Source organism: Cibotium barometz, chromosome 3 (genome assembly GCF_041138505.1).
Source record: "Cibotium barometz isolate CiBa-2024 chromosome 3, ASM4113850v1, whole genome shotgun sequence".
Lineage (NCBI taxonomy): Eukaryota > Viridiplantae > Streptophyta > Polypodiopsida > Cyatheales > Cibotiaceae > Cibotium > Cibotium barometz.
The window spans coordinates 42,807,544-42,821,833 of record NC_141048.1 but is presented as its reverse complement, the minus strand read 5'-3'; the positions used below and the strand labels follow the sequence as shown (position 1 = coordinate 42,821,833).

The 14,290-nt window shown below is 41.9% G+C and overlaps 1 protein-coding gene across 3 annotated transcripts; it reads left to right on the top strand.

Annotated features, from left to right (window-relative positions):
- The first annotated feature begins 3,351 nt into the window (after positions 1-3,351).
- Positions 3,352-13,391, top strand: LOC147640089 (Protein kinase superfamily protein). Of its 3 annotated transcripts, none has more exons than XM_086776963.1 (6): positions 3,352-3,900; positions 4,722-4,793; positions 4,933-7,557; positions 8,395-8,550; positions 12,862-12,907; positions 13,035-13,391. In XM_086776963.1, exons 1-3 carry the CDS (start codon positions 3,891-3,893, stop codon positions 7,125-7,127), a joined length of 2,277 nt encoding a protein of 758 aa, XP_086633089.1. In that variant the 5' UTR covers positions 3,352-3,890; the 3' UTR covers positions 7,128-7,557; positions 8,395-8,550; positions 12,862-12,907; positions 13,035-13,391. The 3 variants fall into 3 exon arrangements, with proteins under 3 accessions (XP_086633089.1, XP_086633104.1, XP_086633097.1); XM_086776978.1 differs by having other exon boundaries at positions 3,355-3,900; positions 4,933-7,515; XM_086776971.1 differs by lacking the exon at positions 12,862-12,907 and having other exon boundaries at positions 3,355-3,900.
- Positions 13,392-14,290: the final 899 nt, after the last annotated feature.

Below are 14,290 nucleotides of genomic sequence, written 5' to 3'. Positions count from 1 at the left end.
ACAATTTGAAACAAACATTGAAATTGAAGGGGTGATATCACAAACATTGAAATTGAAGGGGTGATATCACAATTTGAAACAAACATTGAAATTGAAGGGGTGATATCACAAACGATGTGCTTGAGGGAGCACATGTGAAGATGGGAAGTTTGTGATGTTGAGATGATAAGACAAAGGTGCATTGATACACTTGCAAATGTGTAGATATACAATATGAGGTGAGGGGAAAAGAATTAACACTTACTCTAATATGATAAAATTGTAAAAAAAATTAAATAGATGAAAAGGTTAAGTACTCATGACACATATTGCAATTTAGCAAATTAGAGGGAAGTGGGATTATGGTACCTTTATTGGGAAAAAATGAAACAATATACAAATTCTTCGCTTCACAAAAATGAAACAATATACAAATTCTTCACATGTCAAACATGATATGAGAACACGAGACTTTGTTTTTGTGCATCAGAAACTTGTTATTCCTTGTACTTTTTGAACAAGTACTCCCCTCCCTTTTGTCATAGTTGGAGTAGGATTTGAAGCTAGCATAAGCCCATTCTATTTGAAATCTAACTCACAAGCACTCACATGTTCTTACTTGTGTCACCCTTTCTTGTAGGTTTGGCTATGTAAAATGAAATCTCCACCTACTTTGTGAGCATAGCACAACATTTTCATGTCAACATTTACTTTTTCACAAGCACTTCTAAAAATATAATGCCATGATGAGCAACATGTTGCATAACCTTACAATTTTTCACATATTATGTAGCTTGTTCCCACTTGCATTCTCAAGACTTGCCTTAGAGATTAAATACTTTTGTGTTAAATACAAGATTATGATTTTTGAAATTACAAAGAGAGAGAGAGAGAGAGAGAGAGAGAGAGAGAGAGAGAGAGAGTCTATTTAAATAGGCATGTATCCACTTATGCTACTAAGCTAAAGTCACAATACAAATGCCCACATTTAATTGTAAATGCCCACTTATGCTACTAACCTAAAGTCACAATGCCCACATTCACTTGCTGTACTAACCTAAAGTCACAATTCCCACTTATGCTACTAACCTAAAGTCACAATGCCCACATTCATTTGCTGTACTGAGCTAAAGCCACAATGCATTGCCCCACATTTGCTTGCTACTAAGCTAAGTCACAATGCAAATGCCCACATTCGCTTGCAAATGACCACATATTTTTCTCCATCATCTTTTGCATGGTCTTGGAGAATTACATGCAAGAAGGATTGCAGTCTAGGTCATAGCAAAATTGGAGACAATTTGACAAAGAGAAATGGCAGGTAGAGACATGTGGGCATGGTGGCAAGGTCTTTTTATCCACTTCTATGAGCACACCTTAAATGGGAACCTTCTCCCTTTCTCAAGCTTGGCAAGTGGCCAAGTTTTATGGGGAATGGGGTGCTTAATTAAGTGAACATGTGGGAACCCAGCTTTACACATAAGAGATCGAGGCATATTTAGCAAGATTGCAGCAAAATGGAGAGATGTAAAGTGCTATTACCATGTGATATGCAAAGAAGCCTGGGTAGGGGTGACCACATGTATTCATCTATTTTTACGTAAATGAATGCATAATTTTTATATGATTTACTAGCATAGGTGAGGAACAAAGAAGGCACCCATACAGAGGAGTATAAAAATTTGGTATCCTATGGTTATTCTTCAACTTCAACTAGCTACAAAAGTGACTATGAATTTACATTGAAAAAATTAGACGAATGTAAAATTTTATATGATTACTAGCATAGGTGAGGAACAAAGAAGGCACCCATACATAGGAGTATAAAAATGGTTTTTCTTCAACTCTCAACTAGCTACAAGTTGCATTGAGTTTTGAATGATATATTTTTTATTAGAAGTGTTTTATCAACTAACTACACTCATAAGGTTGGAAGCATCATGAGAGCTCACCATTTGTTATGATTTTTCAAGGAGATAGACTAATCTTCATAGCATTGTCTATGTGCCAGATAGCTTATACCAAAGTCCATTATGTAAGATTACACTTGGCCATCATCAAATCAACATTGAATGATGGGTAAGCATATAATACTAATTCCATGGGGAGGGACTGCCCATCCCTAGCTAACTAGCTCCCCTTGTGGTCCCCTTATGGAAGGCTTTAGCCTAATTATTCAAAGTGTAAACACATGCACACACGTATATACATGCACATGCATACACACATGCACATGCGCATGTACATGCATACACACATGTACACCTACATGCAAACGTACACATGCATATGTATGCACTTGCATCTTCATACACACACATACACATACGTGTATACACATGCACATGCACACATACCACACACACAAACCTACCTATCTTCATACACACAGACACATACGTGCATACATACACATACACATGCACATGCACATGCACACTCACCACACAAACAAACCTATCTATCTTCATATATACACAAACCTACCTACTTCATACATGCATACATACCAACTAGCTTAATTTTATGGAGATATTGTTATAAATATGATGAATCATTAGGTTCTTAGAAGCTATTTGTAGCATCAGACACTTGTTGAGAACAACACAGCCGCTTTTCTAATTGCCATAAAGCACACGATGCCAATAAGGGTGTATTGAACACTAGATTTGGTGACTGGCCTACTAGCTTGAGGTTGTTTTTTTTTTGGGTTAACAAAGCATTTCTCGCCACAAAATGTAGCTTGTCGCCTAAATATTTGCGGTTGTCCACCAATGTATCCCCAAATGCAACAAGTAAACATGTGCTAGAGACAAATATGTAACTAGGCTAAAGGTGGCCTTACATGGCTCCACCCAAACAAGGTGGAGATGTTTGAGGTGTAGGGTGGCACTTAATAACCCTTTCATTGGACAAACATCTGGATCCTCTCAAAGGTTGGTTAGAAATAATCCCCTGCTCGCCCACAAGCAAGGGGTTGGATGGGCAAGATTGCAAGTCAGGTGGCCAAGATGCTACACTCTCCCACTTGCCACCACCAATGCCCAAGGGGTTGGATGGGCGAGATTGCACGCCTGTAATTGACAAGCGACCAAGATGCTTCTCATTGATGATGGACAGAAAGGTGTATCTCGATGATCCCTGCCTGAGGCAACGAGGGGCGAGGGAAACCCCCTAAAAGTCCTATAAATAAATTGGGGGCAGTTTATAAACACCCTAAAAGTCCTATAAATAAATTCTCATATTTTTATATTATCTATCAAACGTACCCATTTTCTATATATATCTATCAAATGTATAAATAGATAACAATTTTAAAGTGTAAAGTTCATGGAAGCATCATGGAGGAGGTCATGACTCATGACTCATGAATGGAGGAGTGGAGGGGGCGACAAACCATTGAATGCAGAAGAGAGGTGGGTACCATGGGCGCCCACTAACCCTACACACACAGTCACAGCGCCACACGCACAAAAAGGAGAAACACAAAGGGGAATCTCTTCTGCTTTCCTCTCACAACTTGTATGTAACAGCTATGGCAGGTTGACTGCTGCCCTGTTCTCTCGCCACAGCCACACCCACACCCATAGCCTTGCCTCTGCCCACAGCTTCCTTTTCGTTTACCCTTACTTCTTTCTTCCCCTCGAGCTTGTTTTGACCTACTTGCAGAGAGATTCTGATGCCTAGTTGGCCCTCATCGAAGAGTTTCTGATAATTTGGGGCTTTTGGCTTAATCTGTGCAGTTCGGTGTTATAGCCCAGCTTCTAATACACAGTTTGCCCGGCTTCTGATACCGTTTGCCCTAATTTGCAGCGCCCAGTTCGCTCTAGTTGCAATTGTTGATGATTTCTACTGCTGCTTCTTCAACGGCAGACAAAAGTTGCTTGTTTTGAATCGCACAGAGGTTCGCCATGAGACCAGGTATGGTTTTCTTCCCACAGAATCAAACCCTGATTTCTTCCCTCTAATTTCTTTCAAAACTGCACGAGTCTGAATCACTGCTTTGGCAATTGCGATTTGTGTTGATTCTGCCTCTTCTTGCCAGATCTAAGAAACCATGTTCTCCTCACCCGCTACAAGCTCGCTTGGATAGTAGTATTCTGTGCCTCACGTACTCGAACTGTTTTATGTAGTTTCTCAGTCGTTTTTGTGCCCATTTTAGATGCCATGCTGGATGAGTTTACTATGGAACAGATGTGGGATCAGCTACAATGCTTCAAAGTAGTACTGGGAAACCCTTAGAATCACAAATCTACATAGGAGCCAGAGTATTGGCACTTCATGAGTATCGACACTTACACATAGACAAGATTAGAATCTGAGACAAGCGTACCATCTGAGTATATGATGCATGGAGCTTTTGAAAGTAGGCAACTAGAAATGACTTGTTGCAGCATCATGGGATGTCATACTCATCTGCCATATCTGCATGGGTGTCTTGTTGTTTGTTAATGTGACATGGCAGCACTTTCTATGGGAACATGGGGATAGGGTTTGTGGGATGCTTCTTTGTCATGGCAGTTGATTGCAAGGACTAAAAGATGCTTGATCGGTGGAATTGACATGGATGCATCAAACGAGTCGCACGCTAGAATATTAGTAATGCAAGATTTTATCACTACTGCCCACATATGTGTATGCATGTGCATCCACAGCATCATAAGCTGAAGGGTGTGTCACGTGTGATCAGATATTGCAATTTTATCACCCTCTAAGAGATACAGGCAACCATCTTTTTGCAGGAAGGCGTCCAAAAGATCTGGATGTTTCCGGTGGGCATGTGGGAGAGAGAAGCTTTCGGAAAACATTTTCAGGTTGGTTTCCATTTTTATCTTTAGCTCTAACCATGGCTTCTAGCTTAATCCCTTATTAATGTAGTTTAAAATCTTTTTTCTACAAGTGTAGTTTAGTTTCTATTAGTAATGTCATGTAGAGATTTGTTCATGCTTTCAGGTCTCTCTCCAGATGGCAAAAGTGCCATTGCAAGCTCAAGCAGGATTGGTATCTCGCCTAAGAGCCGATCATCTGTCTCTGCACGCAGTCCAGGTGGGGGCGGCCTGAAGGAGTTTTTGAAGAGGTTAGCAGACAGCGAGGCTTTCAGTGTCACACTGCAGAATTGGCTAGAAGACAGACTTTCTGTTCAAGAAAACAAACACCCTCATATTGAAACACCTTTTCAATTGGATGAGCTGCGGCAGTTTGATTTTGCACTGGAGGGTGTGCAGTTCCAGCAATTACTTCGGATGCCTGCCATTCCCTCATCATCCTCATCTGCAGCGTCCGTGGAAGCAGAGATGTGTCTTGCTGTGGAGGACTTCTTACATGCGAGTGCCCAAGGCTTGTGGGAGACTTTCTGGAGTGCAGATGATCCTTTTCCTTATTTTGTTACTGGATCTCATGGGTTTGGTTCAAAGAATGCATATGGGGAGAAGAATGCTTCAAAGAAAGTTAAAGGGCCTCATTGTGCTGCTTTGGTAGGAAAGAGTAGTGGAGGAGCTTATGCCTTGTGGGAGCACATTTTAGAGTTTGTGCTGTTGAAGCCTGATCTTGGAAATGCTCCACACGAAAATGGGCTTCTTCCCTCTCCCGCAATTGTTGGTCAAGCTGTGTTTTATGGATTGCACATGCTTCTGTCACGAAAGATGGCTCATTCAAAGTCTGCAATTCACAAGAATGCAAATACTGCATATGTTTTACTGGTCAATTCTCAATACGGAAGTGTGGTCAGAGTGGAAGGTGATGTCAATGAACTGGACACAAACACTACCAAGGTCTACGAAAGTGCAGCTGCTTGGGTGCAGGAGCGGGCACATATTACAGTTTCGACTGTTGAGCAGGTTTGGAACAGGTTTGGCAATGCAAATTGGGGTGATTTTGGAGCTCTTCAATTGCTCCTGGCTACATTTTATAGCATGGAACAATGCAAAGGGACACCAAGGAAATCAATTACTGAATTGGCCACAGATCACAACACTCGATTACAGCGGAGAAGACTTGAGCGCCGTATCTTAGAAGTTCGTGAAAATGGCACTGATACAACCTCTCATCAACCTAACAGAAGTCATGGAGAGATTGTTGAGATTGAAGAGGACATTGAGCCAGATGTTGTCAAGGAGCTGGAGAGAATGAAGCTTGATCCAGGGACCATCTTATGGCTTGAAGATTCTCATTGGCAAAGAGGCTTTAAGATACTTGAAGATTTTGGTGATGGTAGGCGCTCTGTTTACAGTGCTACTGCTTTGGATGAAGGCAGCAAGCTTTTGAATGTTTATGTCGGAGCTCATCCTTCGCAGCTGGAACCTTCCTGGGAGGACATGAGCACATGGTATCAGGTGCAGCGGCAGACGCGTGTTTTGAATGTAATGAAACAGAGAGGTATATCCAGCAAATATTTGCCCCAGCTTGTGGCCTCAGGAAGGATTCTACACCCAGGTTCTTGCATGAAGCAAAGTCCAGGTGGGCGATGTGACCACCCATGGTGTGGAACACCCATTCTTGTGACGTCACCTGTTGGGGAGTCTTTAGATCTTCTTGTTCAGAAGCGTGGGGTGTTTTCGTCTGAAGAAGCGCTTAGGTGCTGCCATGACTGCCTCTCTGCTTTACGAAGCGCAGGTTCAGCCGGCATTCAACATGGAGATATAACTCCAGAGCATATATTACGTGTGGTAGGAGGTGATGGGGAGAGCTATCATGTCTTAGTGGAGTGGGGTCATGCTGTTCTTGAAGATCGGGATAGCCCCGGGATCAGTTTACGGTTCTCTTCTACCTATGCTCTACAAGAAGGAAAACTCTGTCCGGCCTCTGATGCTGAGAGCTTAGTTTACCTCCTTTACTTTCTATGTGGGGGAAGTACACTCCAATTTGATAGCATTGAGTCTGCCTTGCAGTGGAGAGAGAGGTCCTGGGCTCGGAGGGCCATCCAGCAGCAGTTAGGGGAGATATCAGCAGTTTTGAAAGCATTTGCAGATTATGTGGACAGCCTTTGCGGGACTCCATATCCTGTTGATTATGACATTTGGTTGAGAAGGTTGAACAGGGCCCTCCATGGTGAGGATTCAGGGAAAAGAATTGAGAACAATACTGTGATCACCAACAGGGCAGATGATGTAGCAGAATCTTCGGGAACCTCAAGAGCCTCCTTAAGCTGAGAGTCATATGTAGCCTCCTAATAAAGCTTTAGACTAGTCAGTGGAATCACCTTGATGTGCATAATATTTTTTTTTCCTTGGAATAAATCTTGCACTTGTATTGTGTTTATGCTCTTACCCAGCAGCAATGTCTGCTTATCACAAGTTGGTGTATCCCACTACTGTTTATGGAAGCACTATGATGAGTGCTCCCCCTGGGAAATGGAAACAATGCCTGATTGCATGATATGCCCATTGTGAAGCATAAGCCTCGAATCTGTTACCTTGGCTTATTTAATCCTGATGCTGTGAACTCATTACCCCAGCAACTTTGAAAGGGCGGGTCAACCCTTATATAGCCTGGGACTGGTACACGAGCAATATGGCTAGCTTATATAGCCTGGGACTGGTACATGAGCAATATGGCTAACTTTTCGGCTTTTTTTTCAAGGTAAACATGTGCTACTAAATTGTCCTTTTATGGTTCTCTTAGTATTATTTGTGAGCATGGATTGGCTCATGTTATGTATGTATATGTGTGTGTCACACACATCTATATTGTGTGTGTGCATGGATTGGCTCATATTATGTATGTATATGTGTGTGTGTGTGCGTTTGTACATGTACACGTGTACACACACACATCTATACACAAGTTTATGTACATGTGTACACACACACACACGCACACACACACACACACATCTATACACAAGTTTATGTATGCATGTGTTTGTGTCTCTCTAGATACATACATATGTAGATAGGTAGGTAGACAGATTGTGATGCTCTTTTCTTAAGAAGTTCCACTGCTTGCAGAGCTAGAAAGTAGGAAGTATGAAGCAACTTGTGCACACACACGCACACTCTTGCCTGGATCCCTTGGTCCCCTATGCACACACCACGGAGTCCCTGGATGGATGCCTTAGAAGTTAGACTAGCTACCACACCCGCTACTTGCAAGTGGTGATGTGTATCCTCTTGCCGCCATGTTCATAATTACTCTCTCTCGGACAGTTTGTCCTTGAGCATATTGCTTTCCTTCAGACCTCTCGTCTACAAGCACTTTGCTTTAATTGTATTGTGGTGGGGAGTTGCATAGGGCATCCCCTATAACCTAAACAAAGCATAATGAAAATGAAAAAAAATGGAAACTCAGAGGTGACAGACAATGAAGGCATGATGCCATACCGCAGAGAGAGAGAGAGAGAGAGAGAGAGAGAGAGAGAGAGAGTACAATTATTATTAGGTAGGAAATCTAAGCAAAATTGTATATATCTATGTGCAGGTAGTAGAACATTTGAAGTTGACCTCATAACCATGTGTCATGCAATATGTTGGGGTTCGAAAGTGGTATGTCAGTAGGCCTCCTGTTGTTATGGTTTCTTTGATGCTCGAGGAAAGGACGATTCTCCATGTGCTCATTCCTTCAGGCTTGCAGCAGGTGAGGGTTTGGTGATGATACTTCTTGCATAGGCCATCAGCAGGCTAGTCTTGTCTTACCTACTAACAATTGTGTCCTGAGCATTGTATACTAAATCCTTAGTGAAAGTTACCTAGTATTTAATTCATGGGTATTGATGAAAGGCTTTTTTTTCTTCACATTTGTATACCTCTCTCTCTCTCTCTCTCTCTCTCTCTCTCTCTCTCTCTCTCTCTCGTCTTCGGGATCATTATAGAATCAGACCCCGTCTTTTTGTGTGAACTTTAGTGAAAGTTACCTGGTATTTAATTCATGGGTATTGATAAAAGGCTTGTTTTTCACATTTGTAAACCTCTCTCTCTCTCTCTCTCTCTCTCTCTCTCTCTCTCTCGTCTTCTTGAGCATTAAGCATAGAGCAGGATGAAGGAAGCCAACTGGGCCTCGATTTTCTTCTCCATGTGCTGGAGATAAAAGAGGAGTTATGGTCATAACATTCGGACACTAATGATGAGGACTGGTCAGTGTGATGGGACCTTAGAACTAAGGACAACACCCTACCCTCCCCCCCCCTCCTCCTCCTCCTTTTCTCTTTCCTTGCCATGGTGTGAATTCCTTGGGGACATGTTATTTGAATCAAGTCATAGACTCTGATAGTGGGTTGTTGAAGCAGGCCTCCGTAAGAGCCGTGGCATGGGTACTTAGCTTATCTTCAAGAAAACAACGTCTTCACGCGTAAATTGAGAAAATAAACATAAGGGAGAGAGTAGAGAGAGAAGACACCACACTAGAGATAGCCTTCAGCTAACCCCCAAACTCCCCCCCTCCAAGCTATATTAGATAAAACCCCTTGGAGGAGTCTTGAGTACAAGGTCTCAACAATGAGAGAATAGTTGAATTTATAGTTTGTGTCCAAAAGCACTTGAGAAAGCGCTTTAAAACTCACTTATAGTCCAAAAGCATCTTTTTCAATAATAAAAGCTCTTCTCTTTTTAGTATTTAAAAAGCCTTTAGTCGTTTGCTTCCCAAAATCTAGTCGCATCATTCCAAGCTTGTAAGGTGGCCTTGCGCCGCTATCTTGCCATGTGTTCGTGCCACATCACTACCATCGCCACGTCACTTTTTTTTTTCCAGGCGTTACGTTTTTGCATATCAGCAACATGTATTTTGATGCTTTGGTGACATCTCCCTAACTTGTTAAATAGTTGTCCTCAATTGTTGGGTCTTGCATTTCTTTGTTTTTTTTCTTGCTGTGGACTTAGCTCTTTTTCCTCTGGCTCTTGAGACATGGTTCTTCATGCAGAACGTCCTCCTCTTCTCTTGTGCTTGGCTCTGTGGAGCATCTTGCCATCACGGTTTTCACCCTTGACATAAAGCGACCTTGGGTTTGACCTCTCTAGTAGATACTCCCACCTCTTGTACCTCTAGAGTCGCCCTCAGGCAGGCAGGAGTTTCCCAGCATGATTGTCTTCCTATCAAGATCAACACGCACCCGTTATATGTCAAAAGACACAAACACTGTTGGAATGGATTCTTGTCCTTCGCTTCTCATGTTGCCATGTGGCAGTCTATTATCCCACGTAGTGGGTTGGGGTCAACTTAACCCTTTTATATAGGGCAAAATGTCCCTTGGTCTCCCCTCATCCCTCACGGTCTCATAGGATGTTTGGGTGGGGTGGGACGGTTGATGGCCCTCTTCCACGTGCTGTGTCTCTATTTCGCTTAGTCCGCGTTCTTTCATGGTATCAAAGCCTCGTCGGCTCTTGTTACTCGGCTTCGGGCTTTGCATCCACATCCAGGGGGTGTTAGAATGGATTCTTGCTCTCTGCTTCTCACATTGCCATGTGGTAGTCTATTATCCCACAGAGGGTTGGGGTCAACTTAACCCCTCTATATTGGGCAAAGGTCCCTTGGTCTCCCCTCATCCCCCACCTTTATTGGTGGTCTCGGGGGGGGGGGGGGGTGCTACGTCTCTATTTCGCTTGGTGCTCTACGTTCTTTCAAACACGTGCACACACCTTGACACTTGGCACATGCTCACCAGCATAAATCAAATGAACAATGAATGCACAAACAATTCCTTGGTTTGACACCAATTTCTTGGTTTTTACACCAGTTCCTATTGTAGTTCAACTACCCATGTCAATGTCTAACTATGGTAGACTAACAATATTCATATCCATGTACTTAGTTTTGATTTCCTTCACTGATAAACAGTGCTTTCATGAGATGGCTAGTCACATGACTCTTGTACAAAAGATTTAGTGTTGTTCAATCTCAGAGTTGCTCCTTTTGGATACAACTTGGACAACAATCCTTGAGTCCTAGAATACTCAATTCCTTGTAGTGGAATATAAATCTTGAGCATTCTCCTTTGTTTCTGGTTCCTTGGATGTCAAAATAAAAAGTCCGGTGACATCTCCTCGGCTTCTAATCAATTGTCCTCAACTGAAAAGCTTCTTGATATACTTGTAAAACCTGAGGATACTTTGCAAAGATTTTTGATATGCTTGTAAAACCTGTGGATACTTTGCAAAGAAGTTCTCATCCACCTACTTGGCATCCATAGCCAAATAATTCTTGAACTTGATAGGGTACTTTCTAGTAACCTTGCCATGCGATCCCCTTCTTTCCTTATGAAAGACAGTTTGCTCTGGTTGAAGAACTTTCTCTAGCTCTTCAACTTCCGGTGGATCCTCGTTCATTGGTTTCAAAGATTCAGGACCCTTAAAAGCTTTTGGGAGACTCACATGAAAAGCATTTTGAATCCTCCAATGATCAGGTAATGCTAGTCTGAAAGCCACATCGTTGATCTTGTCCAATATTTGGAAAGGTACGTAGTACTTGTCGGACAACTCAAGATAAACCTTCTCTTTGTCCTCCTTTCAAAGCCTTGCTTTCTCAATCTTCAACAATACCCAATCACCTTCCTTGTATCACACCGCTCTTCCTTGCTCTGATACCATTGAAACGGGTCTTTGTAAAGGCCGTGGCACGGGTAAGTAGCTTATCTTCAAGAAAACAACTTCTTCACGTGTAAAACCTTGAGAAAATATGAAAATAAACAAAAGAGAGAGAGTAGAGAGAGAAAACACCACACTAGGGGTCGGAATAGCCTTGGGCCAATCCCCCCTCCAAGTTATATTAGATAAAACCCCTTGGAGGAGTCTTGAGTACAAGCTCTCTCTCTCTCGTGTATGCATGCATGCATTGATGTATTTATGCATGTATGTATGTATGCCAATCTCTCTCTCTCTCTCTCTCTTTTCGGAAATCTCTCTTTTATGTATATTTTCTTCTAATTCCCTTTTTGCATGGCTTATCTTGCTTAGGGTCTCTATTTTTTCTCCATGATATGTATTAGCATAATTTGGTCATTGTCGTTCCAGTCTTGGCTTCGTAGTAATAAGTTACCCTTTGGTATGAAGCTTCAATCTGTATTCGAAGTCATAAATTGTAAAATATCTATGGGCGGGCATAGGACTCTCCCCTAACCCTCCAAAATAGGGGTGGAGATTGGCAGCAAATCCTTGGAAAAAAAAAAATCTTCAGTTGTTATAGTTCCGGTATTGCTTCATTTGATGTCATTGTGAAGCTGTTCCAAATGACAGTTCATCACTAGTAGATTTAAAGCTATGTCAGATGGAGACTGAGGAAGACCTTTCATGAGGCAAGGGTCATCCCCCAGTCTAGCGACCTTTTGCAGCCAGCTACTTGGCCTGTGCAAGTAGCCTGCCCCATACCTACCCAATTGTCATTGAAATTGCTGCATAGTGTCCATCCTGCCTGTTTTCTTGATTAAATGGCAAGATACTGCCTGCCTTTCCAAAGACTCTGTGCCCTCTTGTAATTGGGTAGGATTGGGCTCCCAAGGCCCGGAGGCCTTACAACTAGACAGTGCAGTGTTGATTTTTAGCAATTTGTGCTCAGAGAGCAGCGGCATAATGATATTCTAAAAATCCAACCACGGTTTACCTTGTTACACCTTGACTTTGCTGTCTTCCAAGCAGTCATGTCATGTAAAGGCTCTAGCCACAGTTAGGTCATGGTATACATGTACACGCATATTTTGTGAGTAGCTGCTGTCGGTAAACCTCAAGCTCACTAGCTGCTGACTTAGCAAAGTTACTAACACATCCAGAGATTGCCAAGCAGTCGGTTGGCATTGCCTATAGGTCATGGTAATATGGTATTTTTGTACATGCATATTTTGTGGCTGCTGTTGATAAACCTCAAGCTTAATAGCTGTTGACTTAGCAAAGTTACTAACACATCCAGAGATTGCCAAGCAGTTGGTTGGCATAGCACTTAATCATGTCTGGATCTTGACTGCAGGATTAATCACAGGATAGGTCATGGTATACATGTACATGCATATTTTGTAAGTACCTTCTGTTGATAAACCTGAAGCTCAATAGCTGTTGACTTAGCAAAGTTACTAACACATCCAGAGATTGCCAAGCAGTTGGTTGGCATAGCACTTAATCATGGCTGGATCTTGACTGCAGGATTAATCACAGGAAGTTGACTAGTTAATTGTTTGGTGGGGAATCCTCTAAAGGGGCATTGCTCGATGGAATGCGTACATTATTTACAGAGCACCAACACAGTCCTTGTAAAATTGTCGCAAGTGCGACTACCAGCTTGTATCATATAAAGTCAGTATGAAGAATTTGAGGTTTTATACAGCAGAAATGTGTTTGCAATAATACAATTATAAGGACTACTTGATGGGTGCTCAGTCAGGATTTTTTGAAGGAGCCTGGAATGACTTGATGTTGGACACCCTTCAACTAGTCTGAAACTACCTTCTGTACCCTGTCTTGAGGGGGCATTTTACAGACATTCAATTTTTTTTTTTGGCTGCCTTGCGTTCATTTGATTTCCCTTGAACACAAACTTGAAAACTTTAAAATTGTCCTAGTAATTAAGTGACTGAAGTATTGACAAATATATAAGGTTTTAAGGCACTTATTATTCCACAGCATGCCCACATATTATTCCATTTGATGGAAGGTGACATTTCATGCACAGTTCAATCCATCGCGAGCTCCAAAACTGCTCAGTATTTTGCATGATCTACAATGCATTGTGTGCCTTAACTGGACAACTAAGGACTTTCAAATGAAATTCTGCATTAGCCCCCACACTCTGTCCATCAGCCCTTCCCTTGCGTGTTCAAGCAAAGTATGCTTTACTTGTTTGAGACACATGCTTGGCCATCATGATGACCATCAATGTACTCATCCTCATGCCCTGAATGCCCTCAATGTTACCCTGTATCATAAGAGTGCATTGTTCATTCTTTTTGTGTTTGCAAAAGAGGACGCACACCTTCTCTCTGCATTTAAAGCAGTTGTAAAGTATCTTTGAGTTCTTGATGAATTGACACCGGTATTGATCGATTTACCAAATACTCGCCTGGCAATTATTGCAAGATGGGGTTGAATTGGTATTCATAGGTCAATGTGTGTGGTTGCTGTTGAGAGATGGTAGCTTAATTGCTTTCGACAGACCAAACACAGTATTGCAAGAATATACCCAAGTATGGTTGCTGTTGTAAGGTGCAATATCACATCTTGTATCTTCTTTGGTGATTTCACTTAATGCTGAAGACTAATGTGCAAAGTCGTCATTATGTTTTTTATACCTAATGTTGGAACCACCTTGGTATAGTGCTAAGAAGTGTGTGTTGTTCCCGTGTGAGATGATTTATATTTATTATAATGTTTGATAATATATGCATTAAATGTTATTTGTTATT